Source organism: Brassica oleracea, unplaced genomic scaffold (genome assembly GCF_000695525.1).
Source record: "Brassica oleracea var. oleracea cultivar TO1000 unplaced genomic scaffold, BOL UnpScaffold00689, whole genome shotgun sequence".
In the NCBI taxonomy this organism is placed as follows: Eukaryota; Viridiplantae; Streptophyta; class Magnoliopsida; order Brassicales; family Brassicaceae; genus Brassica; species Brassica oleracea.
This window is the reverse complement of record NW_013617438.1, coordinates 123,095-144,669: the sequence shown is the minus strand read 5'-3', so window position 1 is coordinate 144,669 and position 21,575 is coordinate 123,095. Positions and strand designations below refer to the sequence as shown.

Genomic DNA, 21,575 nt, shown 5'->3' with positions numbered 1-21,575 from the left:
TCTTTTCTTTATATGTCGTTGTGGAAGTGAGTAAGATGCTTGATGATTAATTAGAGATGCTTTATCAGTTACTCTATATCCTGCAGAAGATAAATAAACATATATCCTTTAAAAAGAAAGAAGCTACTCTAATTTTAAAACCGTATACATGACATAAAATTCGCGGTAAGTAACACGATAGACTTAAATAGGAAGAAAAATACACGGCATTCATAATATTGTCGTTTCAGTTAGCATGAACAATAATTTGTAGTATTATACTCAGCATTTTTTTGTATTTAGTACTACTATTATATAGATATGTAGAAAAGGGATACAGAAATGAAAATTGAATTAATATCGATCTCAAACTTTGTCTTTTCCATTACTCAATAAGTTTTAGTGTTTATTTACAGAGTTAATTATCAGACTGAAATAAACTAAGGTACATATTCTCATGAGAGATAATTATTTTAAACTGAGGAATCAAGTTTTCACTATGAATCCCTTAGATTGCAAGAAACCCGACTTTTTATTTTAAAGTCCAATTTTATGAGTCTTTACTGGCATATTATTTGACTTCCTTTGGTTTCGAGAACTCAAAGGTCACAAGTCACAACTAAATTCGTAAAAGCGTCAGATCCAACAAAACTAAAATGTTCAAACATCAAACTTAAGGGAAAAAAATCGTTAAGTAGAGCCAACATATATTATAAGAAAGATAGTTCAATGTTGCAAAAACAAAGTCTGAGATTGAAAAAACCAAAGCATAGAGTTTTAGTAACCATAAAACCACCACTTAACACATTCTAGCCACATCTGGTTCGCTTGGGATCTTCTGCCTCAACATTAGCAGCAGCCCTTTTCACCCTCCCAACGCATGTGGAAGGATCATCATCAGCAACTCCCTTCTGCAAAGTTTCCTGGGCTTCTGGTACAATCATATTTCTTTCTAAATTGCCTTCAACTTCTGGATCTTCTGGAGTGAGGACCTTTGTCACAGTTAAAGTTTGGGTCTTGCCAGGCAAATTGTGATTTGATACCTTCACAATGAATTTACGAGTCTGTCCTATGGTATCGATAAGAGCTAGAGGTACCGGAACCAAGTGATCATCTCCTACATTCTCATTGGCCTAACATACATTAAACAATTGTCATTATATATATCTAACTATCTTGGAAAATACAGTTTAAAATAACAAAGGCACACAGGTTTGTAATTACCTCGAAATATCTCGCAACCAACTCTGAAGCTTTCTTTCCAGACAACTCATGTCCAACATCACCAAAGAGCACAAAAGACGCCTGATCATCATTATCATACACGGAGATCTTGGCTAGGTACCTGTGTCATGAGCAGAGTAATAATGAGTGCATTGAAGTATAAGTATAAGTACATCTGAGTCACTTACTGTGCAACACCAACAATATCAGTTTTCCCACATTTCTTACACATAAGGGTGGTAGGCCCTTTGGTTGCCTTAGTGTGGCACCCACCACTGCCTATGTAATACCATGATGAACCGTGCGCAACATCACCAATGGTTGCTATGCACGCAAACCAAGCAACCTGCAAAATGTTAAACAATTAAATAAGAAACTAAGACTATCATATTAAATGTGTTATTCATTGGTACTGTACAACCTTGGCATCTTCCTGCTTCATATAGGAAAAGAGCTCGCCTATGGTCACTGTCTCAGTCTTAGTGACAACGTTTGCATCAACTCTGTTAGCAATAGCTAAGTTCGCGTTCATCCTGAAGCCAACGTCCAAACATCAAATACAATGATGGAATAACAACAAACAATATTTAAATAATGGAATGCTTACCAAGTGAGATACTCTCAGGTTGCTTGAACATCAGTGTCCAAAAATACACGTGATGGTGTCATAGAGGAGAGAGCTAGGGCACCTATAACAGATCCATTGTTATAATACAGATGCAAAGTTATAATGTAAAATGAGATGTAGAATTATGGATATCTCTAATATTTGTTATATCCGAACTTATCGGTTACTCATAGCTAATATGCTCCAATTTCTACCAAATGCAGTTCTATTACTCAAAGCTAACCTAACCAGATAAGATTCCTTGACCATCCTATGTACTTCTTAAACAATAAAAATAAGTTGCTAATACGGACCTCCAAAACGTTTCGGGTTTAAGGTAGTGACTAAAACAACACGTGCAGTTCCTCCAGATGCTTTAAATTTTTCACTTTTCTGATGTAATACTACTTGGTAGTGGTGAGTGAGTTTCTGATGTAAAAACATATTGAATTTCAATAATTTTGCCTTTAGGCATTTGTTGATTCTAAGATTAACAACATCAAAATTGTATTTTAATTTTTCACATTTTTTCACATTACTCTTTTTAGACGTTTTTTGCACTTTTCCCATATTTTGACCTTGAGCCGTAACCATCTATGTATTTCGTTTATTTCTCCGGTGTGCAGTGCTTCTCACTATCACTGGGAAAATACTCACTTTTTGGCTCTTGTTTTACTTCACATTCTTCTTCTGTAAGATTATCTGGTATTTGTTATAGATCAGACATATTAGTTCCATGTTGTGCGGTTGTTTTCTTACACAGTTGTAGGTTATTTCGGTCAATATTGATCCTTTTTTTCCTTAGATTTTGGCTAATGTTAGAAACTACATCTTGTTGGGTTGGTTCTGAGTGTAGTTGTCTTTGATGATGTCTTCCTCGTCGTTGGTTTACCGTCGATAGTCTCTGCTCGTCTTGGTTTTCAAGATCTGGTTTTTGGTGATCTGACTTCTATGCTCTTTTTCATAGATCGAGGATGACTCCACGGTTTGTTAATTTCATTTCGTCTCTTTTTATCTTTTTCTTATCTCGTTGCGCATTTCATCGCTGATCACGTTTCTGGTGGCTTTCCCTTTCGCCATATTTGCTACTCAGGTTTGGATAGTGTTTTTCTCTGTGTATGCTTTAAGCGCTTGGAAGGTTGTTTATCGTCTCAAGCTTGAGCTCTGGTTTTTTGGTGGTTGGCTTCCATTCTCTCCCACTCAGGTTGTTTATTTTCTTCTCATGCATCCCTTGGTGTAGGTGTGCGGAGTTAGTCTTTTGGAGCTTTGGTTTCTTCTATTCAGAGGTTTGTAGTTCAGAGCCTTGTATGTGCTTGTTTAGTTTGTGAGGTGCTTCTTATCTTTTAGCTGGTGGTTGTGCTTTTGGTGCTTTAGGCATGCGTCTTTTTGTTTCGTGGTGACTTTGTTCTTCCGATGATTATTCTTTCTCTGACCCGCTTTTTTGGCTTTTAGCGCTGGTGCTTGTTTGTGATCCTTTGTGTTCCGGGGATTGCTTTGTCTCATATTTTATCTTTTTACCTTTTTCTGATATCTGCTTGTTCTAGCCAAGACATTCTATGGTAAGATGAGATAAGTTAGTCTTCTTTATTGATCTCTTTTCAGCTCCAAATCTTATTGAGTTAGTGTTAATATGGTATTTTGCTTTTTCTCTTTGACTGTGGAAATTTTATGTTTAGATTATGTAATGCATTCTAATTTCTTCTTATTAGTTTGGTCATTTTAAATTCTTAATTGTTAAATAAATATGTAATTTGCAAAAAAAAAAAAAAATAAATAAAAATAATAAAATAACAAAAATTTATGCTAACTTTAGTTGTGAATAAATTAAATATTTAAAATATTTTTTTATTATTTTATTTATTTATTTATTCATCTTGAATTTTAGTGAACAATGAAATAGATAATCAAATTTCATACAATAATAGTTAGTGTGAAAAAGATTAGATAGTCTACAATTAGAAAGTACTTAGCCAAATTCCAATAATCTAAAAGGAAAAGGACCTAAAATGTTTAAAGAAAAAACAAAATGGGACACGTGTCGCAAAAACCTCCTGCCACTTGTCTTTTTTTTTTTTTCCGTCGAACGACCATTCTATTACTCAAGCTTGAGGTGGTCTGGGTAACCAGACCGGAATAGAACAACCAATGAAAAGTAACTCTTTACGAAAGGTCCTAGCAGTCTTAGCTAAAAAGACCGAAAGCTGATTGCGCACTCGCGGAACATGGGTGATTTTGAAGTCCGGAAAGTAAATTTGCAGTGTCTCTATCTTCCCCAATTCTGTCGCAAATCTTGGCCACTTCTGGGGTTCCTTTACCATTGCAATCAGCTCCTTACAGTCTGTTCCAAAGCTCTGGCATGGCGAGTGTTGAAGCATATTCTCCATCGCCCAGCGCAGTGCTTCCACCTCAGAATGTAATGCTGATTCACATCGAGTGATGTTCCGTGTACCCATAAGTTGTATGTTCTCCCCACTATCCATCCAAGCCCATCCACGTCCACTAGAGCGATCAGAAGCTGTCCACGATCCATCCATGAGGCAAATATTACCCAAGCTTAAGACTTTGTTTTCCTCACCATTGTTGACTTGCACTACCGATGGTATCATCCCCCCCCCCTCTGCCACTTGTCAGAAGAAGGGAAAAAACCAATTTTATATATATAGATGTTAGAGTTCTGCTAACATTGTGAAGAGATTATAATTTTAATAGTAATATTTTGTTACTTGAAATCCATTACATATGCACATAGTGGTATAATCCGAACCATTATAGATGGTTCACATACACGTGTTATAAATTATACTTCTTCTAGTTATATATGTATCGGATTATACCATCTACAAACATATATAATTAACTTTGTGGACCGGATCAGTTTGAATAATAATGGGAATAAATGACTATACGCCCGTAAGTTTGAATAATAATGACAGCATTAAACATGAATGTCAATTTTTTGTTAGTAATTGTAATGAAGAAGCTTATAGTATATTAGTAAAGTTATAATCTAATAATCAATGGCAAGCAATGGCAATTATTGTATTTAGTATAGTTAACAAAGGGTTTTTGAATATAGGGTGTAAGAGAACTTGTGGTGCTCTCACGTAGGAAATGGTAATTTTGAAAATAACACATGAACTAAAGGTTAGTTATCTATAATACTCCTCAAATAATAATAAAGGGATTTTATTTATAAATTTACACAAACAAAGCAATAAAAGTTCACATAGTTATTTTTATAAAGTTTATTCCATATATTTACGTAGTCAACTATACTACCTTACAAATGGAATATAAGTAACATTTTCTTATAAACAGAAAAACCCAAACTTCCGATTACTTTACTTTATAATATCAGATTCCGCTAGACAACGATGGATGAATGCAAATACAGAGAATTTAAGAGTAGCAAGGCAACTTACATAATAGGGAATGTGACTTTGTTTTACCGATGTTACGGTGTCGACTTACTTGCGCCTTTTATCACCTATTGAACCTTCGAAAATGGTCTTCTCCTCCACAAAACTTCTCCAATAATATAGTTGGTGGCGTCTCAGTAGCTCAAATCTGAAAATGAATCTATTGACCTTTCCATATTTTACCTTACTTTGTTGGATATGTTAGAGTAACAAAGTCCACATTGTTCTTTTACGGTCACTAATTATTAATTAAGATTTCTTTTTTCTTACAGGTTTCACCGGTTGGAGAGAAGAGTATTATGGAAATATTATATGAAAGACACGCGATGTATCGTTGTACAAGGAGTTTCCCTGCCATGCACAGAAATAATAATTTTAAATAAAATATTTTTTAAAATAAATTTTTAGTTTACACTAAGATATTATTAACTCTCTATTTTAATTTTATCATTTTGGAAAAATAAAATCATATATGTATTTTTGTTTATTCATTTTGAATTGGGTTAACAGTTTCAATTTGATTCTAAATTTCAATAGAGTTAATATTCCATTTTATAAAAAAATTAATTTATATTATCTTATATTTATTTTAAATATATTTTATGACTTAGTTTTAGATATGTATATATTTAATTATATATAAATGATAATATATATTATTCATAAGCCATACACATAAATAATAATTTTAAATATAGTACTTTTTTTAAAAACATTAGTTTACATTTTGACTTTATTATTTTATATTTTAACTTCATCGATATTAGAAAAATAAACCATAAATTTGTTTTGTAGTCTTATTCCTTTTGATTTGGTTGAACTATTTTAATTTATTTTATTTAAATTTCAATAGAGTTAAGATTACAATTATAAAAAGAAAATTATTTATATTATATTACATTAAGTGCTTATTTATTTTAAATATCTCTCTTACCAGCTAGTCTTATATATATATATATATATATATATATATATATATATATATATTCTAATAAACTTTGAATTTGTTTTTTTAGTTAAAATTCGTTAAACTGGTAATTAATATAACAAACCGATAAATTTAAATAATTTTTTTTATCATTTAACTATCAAAATATTTTGTTGATTACTGCTATTTTAGTTTCGTATTTATTGCTATTTTAGTTTCGTATTTATTGATGCACATTTACAACTACTTTTGATTTTATATATGTATAGAAAATATGATATATATAAGTTATGTAATAATATATTTATAATTATATTTAGCTTTTAATGTGATATATACATTACTTTAATTGGGATATATGATTTATTAATTATTACTATATTTAAGTATTATTGTCAAAATAAAAAGCTAAAATAATTATATTTATGGTAATATATGAGTTAATAGTGATTACTATAATAAAAGAACACAGGCTAAAAATGTAAATTTTTATATGAAAAATAATATATGTCATCATTTTTGAGAGGCCATGTCATCATTTGTAAAATATATGTCATCATTTTTTGTGTAAATTGAATATGGTGATGACACCTATGCAAATCACTTCACAAATAATAACTAGAGGATTAAAGAAAATTGGCTACAAAGTTAATTATTGATTTTTTTACGTCATACAGTCCAATTTTCCTCTTTTTTTGTTATGACCCTTGTTCAAAAACGCACCGCCAAGGACCGCGAATTTGCCGGAAAAGCGGTATCCGGCTATCAACCATAGTGAATTAGAGAAATTCGCTGGAAAAATCGGATCTCAAAAAAAATATTATGTTATTGCTTGTTTTGGCCTATGAATCGACTAATATACATACCATTTATGAAATTTGCCGGAAAAAAAAAAGAAATATAAACGAAGAAAATTGATCTAAAACTCGTCAAAGTTAAAGAGTCGTCGAGCTTGAAAACGCAGAAACCCTAATAATGTAAAGAAGAAGACGACATGTAAATGACTTAATTACCCGTCATTTAAGTTAAACATTTAAAAACATGCAAAAATGCCCTTTCCCTTACTCGAACCCGGGTTACCAAACATAAAAGGGAAGTCTCAGCTGCTTCACTAAGTAATTTTTGCTGTATAGTTTACAAATGTTTAATATATAACTAAAAATAAATCGCTGATTAAATTCCATTAAATCACCGATTTTCTCATTCTATTAAATCACCGATTTTCTCATTCGGCGCTAGGCGCAACCGCGCAGATTTTTGTTTTCATTTCTTTTTATATAAATATTTTTTTTAATTCTAAATTGGTATATATTATAATATATATGTGTCTATCAATTTTTAAAACATAATAAGTTTACTGTATATTTTTCATTGAATAGATTGTTTCAAACTTTAACATATATTTGTATCTTCTTCTGAGAGCCGGCTCTAACCCACGGCAACATGGGCAATTGCCATGGGTCCATAGGTCCAAATTTTTTTAATGTTATTTTACTAGTTAAAAAGGAGTATTTTTGTTTGTTAAATATCAATTAGTTGGTGAAATTATAATAAAAAAAAGTGTATGATTAACTAAATATAATTTAAATACAATAAGAGAAAAAAATTAACTTACACCATTCTCAATTTTTCTATTAACAAAATCTAATATATATACAAAAACTCATTTTTATTTTTTTTTCTTTGAATACCACAATTTTTTATTTAGTTTATGGAAATGGAATAAATAAAAGTTGAGAAAAAACTTATAAAAAGGTCTTTATTTTATATTTCACCTTAGGTCATTAAATTTCTTAAGATGGCACTGCTTATTCTATATATATATATATATTTTCGGATTATTATTTCATTATTAAAATCGTAACTATATATATAAAGATTAGTATAATATTGCTTTATTGTCATATTAAAAGATATTGTAACATTTCACAAATTTAGAAATTTTTTAAAAAATTAAACTTTTCGCTTCATAGATTTATATATCGAGTAAATAATTAAACATTTAGTTTTTGCTTAATTTTTAAAATAAATTATATAGCTTAAAATTTATTTTCATTGGTTTAAGGTAGTAAAGATTAATAATTGTTAGATAATATGATTTTTGTTATTTAAAAAAAAAATCTTTATAATTTTAAAAGTGAACATCGACAAATACTTAAATATTTAGCATATAGAGATATAGTATTACAATATTAAATTATATCTATTTAATTTATACTATCTATAAATCCAAAGAATCATATATTGTTTAAATCCACTTATTGATAGCCCAATAAAAATTTATGGTAGGCCCAAAATTTAAATAATAAGATTAGATATTAAATATAACATGACTTTTTAGGAATAGGTTCATTAAGTCCATTTTTAAAACAAATCACACATGAATCAAGGTTTTGACTTCTGTTTTAATATATAAGATTATGTACAAAAAAAATTTTTATTATCAAACATCTATATTATAAAATAATATATTATACTCTATATGTAAATTATAAAACATAAAAAATATGCATGTGACTTTTTTATAAAACCAGCGAGTTATGAATTTACGTTGAAACACAAGTTAAATCAAACATCAGCGCGGGGGCGCGGATCAAGTTTTATTATCTTATTAAAATAGAAGTACTTTTAGTATTTGTTTGGAAACATGAATAGTAATAAAAAAATAAATATAATGCTGTTTGGAAACATGGATAGCAGTAAGTTAGTAAAAAAAAGTTATGGGCTTATGCTATTAAAAAAATTGGAAGTCCTTTACACTATATTAAAAAGTAATGGGATTATGTTACTTAATATAAATATTCAAATCAAAATCATAATTTAAAATTGATTTATATCAAAAATTCATTCGAAAATATATATATATATATTCAAAAATTGATTTTTAATAACATATTTTCCAATAACCATTATAAAAATGTTTTCAGTATATATAAGAAAAATACAATACAAAGCCTAATTTCAAACACCAGCTTAAATTATAGTTTTTATATTTCACATTGAAATTTAAAAATATAATATATGTGATTATTTATATGATTGTACATATAAAATATTATTCATTATAACATTACTTATTTGATGGTACGTATAAAATATGATTAATTATATGATAACACATATTTTTGTAACCTATGATGACACATATAGGATATATAATATTGATTAGGGGTGGGCGTTCGGGTTCGTTTTTGGGTTTGTTTCGGAATTCGTGTTTGGTTAAGATCTTTGATGATTTGGTTCGGATTTGGATAGCCAATTTAAATTATCTAAAAAAGTTAAAATTTATGATATGCTTTAATTTTTTAAAAAATCTATAAAAAATAAAATATATTATATATAAATTTGAATAACATATGTTAGAGTACCTAATTAAACATATAAATTGGTTTGGTTTAAATATTTGGATAAAGAATTAATAATTATTTAAGTATTTTTGGAGTTTTGAGTATATTTTAACTATTTAAGATATTTACGTTTGATTATATGTATAAATTATCAAGTATTTAAACGAACTTAAAAGTATCATATATATTCTGGATGTTTTTATATATATTAAATCTAAAAATAATTAATATGTATAAGTATATAAATCTATTTTGGATACCAAAATACTTCATTTCGGATCGGATTACGTTTCAGTTCTTCAAATACCAAAGTTTTGAATAATTCGGATATTTAATCAATTTCGGTTCGGATTTAGTACTACTTATTCGGATTGGGATCGGTTCGGTTCTTTGAATTCGAGTTGTTTGCTCGATCCTAAATAGTGACATAAAAATAAATAGCATCATATTTTCTTAAAAATACATCTGCGCGGGCGTGCTGATCAAATCTATCTTATTAAAGTGGAAGTTTCTTTAGTATTTGTTTGGAAACATGAATAATAGTAAAAAAATAAATACAATATTGTTTGGAAACATGAATAACAATAAGTTAGAAAAAAAATAATGGGCTTATGCTATTAAAAAAATTGGAAGTCCATTACACTATATTATAAAATAATGGGATTATGTTACTTGATATACATATTCAAATCAAAATAATAATTTAAAATTGATTTATATCAAAAATTCATTTAAAAGATATACATATATTCAAATATTGATTTTTACTAACATATTTTTCAATAACTATTATAAAAAATGTTTTCAATATATATAAGAAAAATACAATACAAAGCCCAATTTCAAACACCAACTTAAATTATGGTTTTTATATTTCACATTGAAATTTAAAAATATAATATATGTGATTATTTTATGATTGTACGTATAAAATATTATTAATTATAAGATTACTTATTTGATGGTACGTATAAAATATTATTAATTATATGATAACACATATTTTTGTAACCTATGATGACACATATAAGATATATAGTAGTGATTAGGGGTGCGCATTCGGGTTCGTTTTTGGGTCTGTTTGGGATTTCGTGTTCGGTTCAGATCTTTGAGGATTCGGTTCGGATTTGGATAACCGATTTAAATTATTTGAAAAAATAAAATTTATGATATGCTTTAGTTTTTAAGAAATCTATAAATAATAAAATATATTACATATAAATTTGAATAACATATGTCAGAGTACCTAACTTAACATATAAATTGGTTTGGTTTAAATATTTGGATAGAGAATTAATAATTATTTAAGTATTTTGTTTTGAGTATATTTTAACTATTTTAGATATTTACGTTTGATTATTTGTATATATGTTCAAGTATTTAAACGAACTTAAAAGTATCATATATATTCTGGATATTTATATATATATATATTAAATCTAAAAATAATTAATATATATTAGCATATAAATCTATTTTGGATACCCAAAATACTTCGGTTCGGATCGGATTAGGTTTCAGTTCTTCAAATACCAAAATTATAATTCGGATTTGGTTCAGATTTGGTTTTACTTATTCAGATTGAGATCGGTTCGGTTCTACGAATTCGGTTTTTTTGTCCAACCCTAAATAGTGACATAAAAAACAATTAGCTATCATTTTTTTTAAATACATCAAAATCTAGCTCTTTATTAAAAAGCGAAATGTCAGGTTCGATATTCACATTTTAGGAATGCATCCAAATTCGCTTTGCGTAAGCAATGATCACATTTACCATTAAATAAGATAGTGGTGCAGGCATTTGTAGCCCAAGCAAAGGATGTTGGAATTTCACAAGCTAGTGAGCTGCTCGAATAGGTCGACTTTGCCTTTGAAAAATGAGATACATCTCCTTATAGATGGTCAAGTTTCGACTCTTGTATGATTGCGTAACATTCCATTTATGTTATGTTTGGAAATTGATGATTCATAGTTATAATATATGCAGTTTTAGAAATATTAGTTTTTTTTGTATATATCCAAAAAGATCCTTTTTTGCTACAAACAAAGTTACAGGCTTACATCTATGGCTGTTGGCTTGCTATTTTGAATGACACTCTTAAAATGAGTGTTATTACTACTTATACATCTCCTTTGATGGTCAAGTTTCGCTTGTATGATTGCGTAACATTTCCATTTCTATTATATCTGAGAATTGATGATTTCTAGTTATAATATATGTAGTTTTAAAAATATTAGTTTTTTTTAACATTAGAAATAAGGAGAATTCGGGAAATGACTAAAATTTCAAGTGTAATTAAATGAGTAGCATTAATTTTGACATAATTAAATGAATAACATTTAATGTTCAACTGATTCGGTTATATCTTTGGTTTCTACAAGTTACTGGTGACAAATGATAAAGAGATGGCGTCGACACCAACTTATCTGGTCCACGATTTATGTGATGTGTGCATAACTTACGAAAGAAAGAGAACCAAGTCACTTATGTTTTTACCGCATAAAAGGCTTAAATATTTTATTCCATATCACCAAAATAGTATAGGACACCAACACTATCCCAAACCCTAAAATCTAGATACTAAACCTTATCCCAGTCCTACCCAAACCCTTAACTATTAAAGCCTAAACCCTAATCAGTAAACTCTAAACCCAAAATATAAACCATTAACCCAAATAAAGTAAAGCAAAATACATATCATAGTACATATTGGCGAAATTATGAAATATCTATGATTTCATGTAAGAAGTTAATGTCGACCCCAACAATACCCATTAACCTTTTAAATACTAAACCCTAAATCCTAAATCCTAATCACTAAACTTTAAATCCAAATATAAACCTTAAACCCAAGTATCAAAATCTAAAAACTACTTAATATTATATAATATTAAATATATTATATAATGTTAAATTATATTATGTAATATTAAACTGTACAATATCGATCATTGTAAGATTTTTATAGGTTCAAAAACATGTAAATATATTTAGAACTTAAGAAAATTATAAACTATATTTTTAAATAAAATAAAACACTATTTATCAATCGTCAAATAGAATGGAACATATTAAAATAATATAGTAACATAATATATTGCATTACATAACATGAATTGAAAAAAATAAAATACATATTATTTTATATTTCTATTCTATATGCATATAATAGAATAGGACACAATTTCACAAAAACTGTTCATCTCATCCGACCAACTTTGGGTCAACCACGGCGTCATTATTCTTCATCACCATATAGAGATCGGTCTTCATTTCCTCTCTTTTTTCCGATATGGCTATACTTTTACCTATCTGCCGTCGTATTCTTCACCTCTGGATATGTATAACAGCGTGGATCAACCCTGATGCGATAATCTCAATCTCATTTGCAAGATTCAAAAAAAGAAAATAGAATATGAAAGCAAAAACATGATTGTGAGAATTAATTATTCAAGAGAAGGAAGAAAAGAAATGAAAGAATCGCCGTGTCTGCTCACCGTCTATGTCTTCATCGTTACCTCTTCTTTACCACAATTGGCTACGTTTTCATTTTTTTAGTCATTAATTATTATTAGTTTTTCTTTGTAGGTTTCACCGGTTGGATAGAGGGGTAATATGAAAATATTATATAAAAGATACACAATGTATAAATATACTAAAGAAATTAGTCATAGAGTGAATTATAGTTTTTTTGAACATCATACGATGCAATTTTCCTTAGAAATATTAGTTTTTTGTACCCAAAAAGATCCTTTTTGCTACAGACGTAGTTAGTTACAAGCTTACAGCTGTGGGAGTTGCTATTTTGAATGATACTCTTAAACTTCAATAGTCTGCCTATATGACTGGGTGGTTTAACGAAAGCTAACATCGGCCGGCTGAGTCAATGGCTGCGTGCAAACATAGCCAACACATTCAGAACATGGGGCTTATCTGATTACCAAAAAAAAACATGGGGGTTATCTACGGGTGTTTTTGGTTCTTATCGGAGTAGCCGTAGGTGAGTGTTTGAGATTGCAGCTTCTTTCACTTGTTTAATTAACCAGCTAACCATTTTTAATACTATAATTCGCAGAAGGAGTCATCTCCTCTCTCTCTCTCTCTCTCTCTCTGGTTAAAGCAAATTTCAGATCTATCTCTGAGACCCGCGGCTTCTCCGTCGGTCTCGGCTCCGGTGTATTGCTTTCTCCTCTTTCTTTGTTCTTCGCCCTTCTCTCTGCTCGCCGTTGTTGGATATACTTACCTCTCTGTTTCTGCAATTGCCTTGGCGCTTGTGTTGTAAATGGAGAGGTGGTGACATCGATTTGCTTGTAGATGGGAAGGGTTCTCCGGGAGAGTTTGACTGCGGCAAGGGTTCAGATTTGTGCCGGATCTGTGGCAGCGGTGGAGGATCTAAGTTTTTCTGGGCTTGAGGACTGCTCTAGGGTTTTCTTCTTCCTCTGTCCGCTTCGCCTTCTCTCGGTCTCCAAGTAGTGGTCTCTCTCTCTTTCTCGGCTGGGAGATTTGCTTCCTCAGGTCAGTGCTTTTATCCTCAGTTATGGTGGTGGTGGGATTTTTCTTGTGAGCTTAGAGGACTAGCTAGCCGTAGGTTCCCTCATTCCGGTGGTGGTTAAGCATTTTTCAGGGCTTGAGTGTTGAAGTCTCGGTGGTGTCTTTGCGGTAGGCTACTGGTGTATATGGTATCTAGCTTTTCTAACAGTGGCTGTGGCATTGAGCCTTGTTTTAAGGAACTGCCTAGAGTTTCCATTTCAAGGGTTCGTTTGTCCTGTCTGCGGCTGGTGGCATAGTTGTATGATAGGATCCCCGACTCCTTCTTGCTCGGAGAAGATCCTTTTACTGGTTCTCAGTAAAAGAAATGCCGGAGTGGATGTGGAGGGCTTCGATTTGGTCTCTCGGAGTTTTCTTGCTTCTGTGGCGACGTGTTAGAGACTGTCAAATTTTCGGTGGTGGAGGTCTACATTCTACCGGTGTTTGGTATTGTCTCTGTCTTCTTTTTCTGCAGGTCCGGTGGGTGTGGCAGTCGCTTTGGCTATCTCCTTTCCAAATAAAGAGCTCGGTACAGCTAATGGACTTCTTTGGTTTGAGATGTTGGAAGGCTCTTCTCTCCGATTGGTGGTAGTAGTGTATCTCCGTACTTTTCCAGCAAAGCTGTGGTGTTTCTTCATTGTGGCGGGACTGATGTGGTTGTAGCATCGTACTTTTCCGGCGAGGCTGCGATGATTTTTGTTGTGGCGTGTCTGATGTGGTTGTGGCTTCGTACTTTTCCAGCAAAGCTGCGGCGTTTGTCGTTGTGGCGGGACTGATGTGGTTGTAGCAATTCGTACTTTTGCAGCGAGGCTGCGGTGAATCTTATTGTGGCGGGTTTGATGTGGTTGAAGCTTCGTACTTTTCCAGCAAAGCTGCAATGTGTTTTCGTTGTGGCTGGACTGATGTGGTTGGAGTTTTCTACTCTTTAGTCGTGTGGTATAGTGATTTCTGTGGCCTCTCGTTCTAAGGTGATTTTATTGGTTGTGGTCGTAGTGTTTGTTCATTTTGTTTTTTTTTTGCTGCCGTAGATTTTGGTTTTTCTAATTTCTTTGTTGCGTCTCTGTATTTCTGTTAAAAATTAAAAGTTGGTATAAAATTTAACATTTTACCAAAAAAAAAAAATACAATAATTCGCAGCTCTTGTCAACACGGGGTAGCATGAGTTAAAAGATACAATTATTTTTTGAACAAGTTTAAGTAGGGGTTATTGGTTGTTGTATTTTAATGGATTTGAAAATCCGAACTAAATCTAGTGTTATTAGTTCTATGATTTTCAAATCTGTATTAATATCATGTGTTATTGGTTTAATGATTCATAAATTCAGTATCAAATCAAGTGTTATTCAATCCTACGGATTTACTAATATATTTGATTTTATAATGGATTTGTTTGGATTTTTTAGTTAAAAGTACAAAGACTCAAATCCGAGGGAAAACCTCCGGATTTGCATATATTACTTGGATTTATAAATATTATAAGGATTTCTAAATCAATCAAAATATATAAACCAATAACACCTAAGAAACCAAATGCCTACCACGTGGACCAACAAAATTGATTATGCAAATATATTCAATAAACATACACTATCATATGTGATTAATCAAACGAAACGCATTCATTAAATTTATCTTTTCATACAAACCAACAAAATAGGTATAAGTTAGGATCACAAAAGCATTATAATACTTTAATCATCCACTATGCTAATAATGTATTCTAAATATATAATCAATTCAAGTTTGAAATTCATGCATTGCAGCATAACGTATTTAAAAAAAAACATATATCAACAAAAAATTAAAAATAAAAAAAATTCCGAAAACAAAAATCTTTTAATTTTTTTTTTAAACTGAAAATTTTAAAATATATATTGGATTTTATTATTTTCAGTTTTAACATATATACTTATTTTCCTATATTTAATAAATAATTAAGTAAAATTATAAATTAAAATACTATTTTCATTTACTCCTTCAGTGAAAACCTAATTTGGTTATTTTAAACTTTGGAAAATATTAAATTAAAAAAATATTATTTGAAAAATTGGACCATTTTCAATTATAATCCATAGAGTATATTCAAACCAATCCACATAACAGTCATATAATTTTTAGAAGATATATTTATATATTCTAATTTAAATATATTAGCCGTTCTACTCAAAATCAAGATAAAGAATTATAATCAAAATTTAAAATATAAAAAAAGTCCATTTATTTTCAATACTAACTATTGTCCAAATCTTACCGAATTACACTTTTGTTATCACCAAATTTGATATGTACTATTCTATAAATATTAATCTATTATAGTAAATACTAGGAAAAGTCCGCGCTTTACGCGGAAATTTGTTTTTGTTATATTTTTCGTTCAACATTTTTTTTAGTTTAGAAGTTTTATCTTATATAATGTGTTTATCATTTTAAAAAACTTATTTTCCCTTTTCGTTATAACTTGTTTACTATAAAGAAATTCATATTCATTCTCAATAGTCTAGACGTTCTAACAAAATTTTCGTTTGTTATTTTTTAAATATTATAGTTTTAGATTTGCTCCTATATGTTTCTTATCAATTTTTTTTATATTATATTTTTTGTTCGGACAGTGGTTGAGTTCTTTTTTTTTTAATTCAGTATGAAACTTTTTTTTCTCTATATTTATGTTGATACAAAAAAATTATATAATAAAAGTAATGTGTTCATGATTTATTGTAGTAGTAACTATTGCATCAATTTTCAAATCATATACTTATTTTCCTATAAAAATTCACGAAAATATAATTCTTGTATTTTAATGTTGATATACCTCCATTTTTAATATGGAATGTTTATATGATGTTTTTTTAAAATTATTTTAGGTAATTGTGTAATTTTATGGTAAGTGATTTGATTTTCCATAAGAAACTAAGGTAAATATTAGAAATAATTTACTTGATTGAGATTATGTGTTTTCAAATCATTAAACATGTTTGTAAATATATATTTTTGTTAGTGAAAACACACAGATTGAATATCTTCACATTTTGATCAAAACAAAATCTTTATATTTGGAAAAAAATATTCATGACACCTCTTACTTTTAAAAACGTTTATGTAGTTTCATATAAAATATTTCAATTAATAAATGTGACTGGAAATATAAATAGAATTGGTGTCCAAGAAAAAGCTCCAAAATCTCATTAAAAAAATCTAGCTGTGACTTGTTTTAAGCTGTATTTTGTGGCCGTTAACAACCTAAGGTGGCCACCAACGTGTTCGTCTTATAGGATTTTCTTCAACTTGTGCTTTCATGCATGGATCCAACTTTCAAGCTCTTGTGAATCTCGAAGTAACTTTGTGAATGAGTCGGTAATACAGGTTAGCAATTATGAGTAGCAATTAAGTTGAGTTACCAACAGCAAAATATCAAATAACAAACAACAAACACATGGTAACTGCTTCCTCTAGGTCTGAAGTTTCATCAAATAAAAGAAATACTCGAAAGGGCCTTCGTGGTGATAGCCCTAGTTTGGCATGAAGATTCTCACCAACATTACTGACGACGTGACACACCTTCCTTCCTTTACGGTTTTGAGAGCTTATATGTTTGTCGCTCAAAAAAAAAAGAAAAAAAAAAGCTTATATGTTTTTACGGTCTCAATTTCTTCTACTATCTGCAGATACTTAATCTGTACAATAGATATAAATATACGTATTTTGTTTTGACCAGAAATTGGTGGTGTTTACATATATATAATTTCCATTATGCTTCACTAGATTCTTACGGAATGACCATTCCTGTGTTACCTAGCTAAAGGCATAGTTATCTTTTAGTATGGTAATCATTTTTCAGAGAACCTTCATTTAATAACAATAGACATACAATTTCATCTACAATAGTTTGATTGTTTGGTAGCCAAGTAGTCTATGAAGATTATGTTGCATGTCCTCCTTGTAGTGACCATTCTTGATGTTTAATTTGACGGTTTACTGTTTGTACATCATGGAATGTTAAGCAATCTCCAGCAAAATTTAGCTAAAGCCTATGTCTTCTTATAACGAATCATCCAAAGACATTATCTTGTTTGATTGTAATGCAGCATAGAACATATAAGTTTGTAAAAAGTAAATTATAAATCCTCCATAGGCAGTCTGCTTAATTGAAAGTTACGATTGTTGAAGTTGCTTGGCTTTTTCTTGATAATAATGTAGAATGAGCTTGCGTGGATGCTGTTGTCGAATACCATTAGATGGTGGATCCGAGCAGATGCCAATCCTCCTTCCTTCTCTACATTTTTCTTTCTCATGTCACCCAAATCCTGCTCGGCAACCTCACTCACACTTGTTCAACCCTCTGCGATCTGCTGCTGGGCTCAATCAAATAAACTCCCCTGCAATACAAAAACCGTAACAACAGCAGTGTAAGGGAAGCTAAAGGAGACGATGTTGTTACCGTGTCAAGAGCAAGAACCAGACACGGATGGGATTAACCCATGGATGCTTTTGGAAGACAGGAGAAGCTCAGGTCCACCAAGCACCAATGCTTCAAACAGCATTGACACGAGCCACATGTTGGCTAAAAGGTTCAGTGAGGGTCAGATGGACTGATAGGACTTACAATGGTTCAGTGGACGACGACAGCTCAAATGAGTCTACTGTTGCATAGTTGTTTTCTTATGATCATGAGAGATCTCTGGAAAGTGAGAATCAAAGGACCAAAGAAGCTTGGATCGTTGTTTCATTCCTTCTTGATGAACATTGGCTTATTAAGAGCAAAGAAACTGAATACATTTTTCAACGTTTGACATTTAAAAAAAATCTGAATTTAATATGTAGGAGGCTGATGAGTACATAAGAAAAGAAGAAACGTAGAAGTATAGTCAAAAACCTCGAACTTATTCATTAACATCACCAGTCCTCTTGAATAGCTCTCCATCACAGCTTTTCTAACATCCTACAAAAAATTAAAATCAAATTGACTTAAACACAATTATAGATCGAGCCAGCATTTTTCAAGACACACTATATTCGTTCTATAGTCGACTCACCTCCACTTTCACGGAATCTGAAACAGAGGAGAGTAATTTGAAAATTTACTATTCTCGTACCGAATTTGAGAGCGAAAGGATTGAAGTGATGATTTGCAAGGATTGAGACTCACATATTTATACTCCTAGTTTCACTCTCTCGAAGTAAATGGGAGAGCATTGAATGAGAGATCATGAGAAGATTGGGAAACTGTTGTTAACGATGGTGTTAATGACGACGTTTGGACTCAACGGACTTGCTTAACGTCTCCAGATTTATTTTGCCGGGATTGTAGATTCAAACAGCGACGCTTCACTTCGATTGAACATCTCAAAACTCCATTGTTGGTATCTCGAATCTCCATTGTTGGTTCCAGAGATGGAAGAAGAACATGAACCCTAGCAAAGCCCGCACCAATTGGGGGAAGACGAAGCTCAATATGAACTTCAGGGTGAAAATACTAAATCCCAGAAATTGTGAAGTATGACCCAAAACAATAGCGAAGCCCGCACCAATATTACATAAATGAAACGGTGAATTTTGAAATAGACGACACGTGTTGGTGTTTCCTGGCACTATTTTCTTACGTGGAGAAGAAGAAAGTTGGGGTCTTTTTTAGAGCGTCTCCAAAAAGACACCCTAATTTAAAGTTTGTAAAATTTCATATTTGAAGTTTAAAGATGTTTTTCTCCAAAAATAAAACTTCAAACTGAAACTTCAAAAATACTTATATTTTATATTATGGTCCTTCTATTTATCAAAATTAATTTAGATTCATAAAAATTTATAAATAATTAGCACGTCAATATTAGTTAATAAAAAGTTACACAATATATAAAATTTTACATAAAATACATAGCCAATTACTAAATTATGAGTAAAATATCACATTATTCTGTAAAAATATTGATGTAATATTCTCATATATAATCAATTAGTGCATTTGTTAAATGTCTTTTGTAATATTGTTGTTGTATCATTCTAGTTTTAAAATATTTTAAATCTTATTTTAAGTTTTTATTTAATTTTATGTGTCTCTTGGCTTTCGTGAAGGGACGATCACCATTTCTGACTCTCTTCTCATCATCATCTAACCTGTTTTATCTCTCCCTTTGTTTTTTTTGTTTCTGCACAAAATCAAACCTATTAGAAGCAAAATGTTTTTATCTCCAAAAATCAATTGCTCTTTTTTAAACACGGTTTTAAAAGGATAAAAAACGTCTTGTTGTGGTTTTGAAGCCTGATTTGATTTTTTGTGAAGTCCAAACATCCTGAAAAACACTTAACAAAAGAGTTAGCAAATAAAAATTTTCACACTCTCAAAGTGTTTAGCTCACGATTTTTAGGTGATCACTCAGAGTTCTTTTCACTGATTCAAAGGATGATAGACAGTCAAAAATCAGCAATCAAAAACCAAAACAACCTTTTATGGGTAAAAGAAAAGAGAAAGAAAGATGAAGAGATTTTTATATGGATCTGCCTTAACTGTCCTAAGGCTGGGTTTCTCTTCAGCTAGGAGGGTTTCGCTTCCACCACTCCCCCTGGATTTCTCTTCAGAAGTGATTCAAGCCAAAACCATTTTTTTAATCATTTTTTTAATAACAGGCGATCACAAGGGAGTAAAAGTACAGCCCGGATCCAACAAGAAATAATAAAAGAAATTTGTGAAGAGATGAGAAGATGAAAAAATGAAATGAAAACAAACCAGCCAAAGTGGCCCTGATACCACTAGAAGAACCCTAGATTGGAGGATCACTTTAGCTGGGTGTTGGATATGGTCCGAGAAGGCAAATAGCACTTCTGAAACTGAGATGGATTGAAAGGATCGTCAAGAGATGCGGAATGGCTCTTGATATACCCACGATCTAAGGCTAACCACCAAAGAAAGATTGTAATCCGTTGGCTAACCACCAAACAACACACAAAGATGAATTGGATGACCACCAAATCAACAAGACGGTTCACACCAATGAACTAGCTAAAGAACTCTCTCTCTCACTCAGAGAAAAGAAAATCGAAAATATAACTCAAACTTAGACTGATTTATTCATAGAAGAGTTTACATATTTATACTACTTTGTAGTCAAAAGAAATAAAGACATTTGTGTGAAAACCAAACATAGAAAATAAAAATATTGACTTAGAAAATGATTAATGAGTCAAAGACTCAGTCTTTCGTGCAAATTGGTCAAAGATGACCCTTTGGCTACTGTCCAGGTTCATCCGAACCAGATGGCTGCAAGGCGGTAAGAAGAAGGACACACACGGAACTGTCCGGATGGTCCGCCGGGTGAGAATGCATGTATGTCTTTGGGTTCTCCACGACCCAAGTTAAGTCTGGCTCGCACTACAAGAAAACACACGCTTAACGACGAAATTTAACGAGGAAAAACAATCCTCGTAAATTTACGTCGAGTTTACGAGGAATTTACGTGAAAAACTAAAGTCATCGTTATTTCCTCGTAACGTAACGACAAAAGTGTTTCTTCGTAAAGTAGATGTAATTTTACGAGTATTTTACGAGGAAAAACTA

The 21,575-nt window shown here is 30.9% G+C and overlaps 1 protein-coding gene across 1 annotated transcript; it reads right to left on the bottom strand.

Annotated features, from left to right (window-relative positions):
* Positions 1-788: 788 nt before the first annotated feature.
* LOC106319918 lies at positions 789-1,735 on the bottom strand. The gene is made up of 4 exons (XM_013758310.1): positions 1,625-1,735; positions 1,392-1,549; positions 1,204-1,324; positions 789-1,112 (listed from the first exon to the last, which is right to left on the bottom strand). Exons 1-4 carry the CDS (start codon positions 1,733-1,735, stop codon positions 789-791), a joined length of 714 nt encoding a protein of 237 aa, XP_013613764.1.
* Between the last annotated feature and the right edge of the window lie 19,840 nt (positions 1,736-21,575).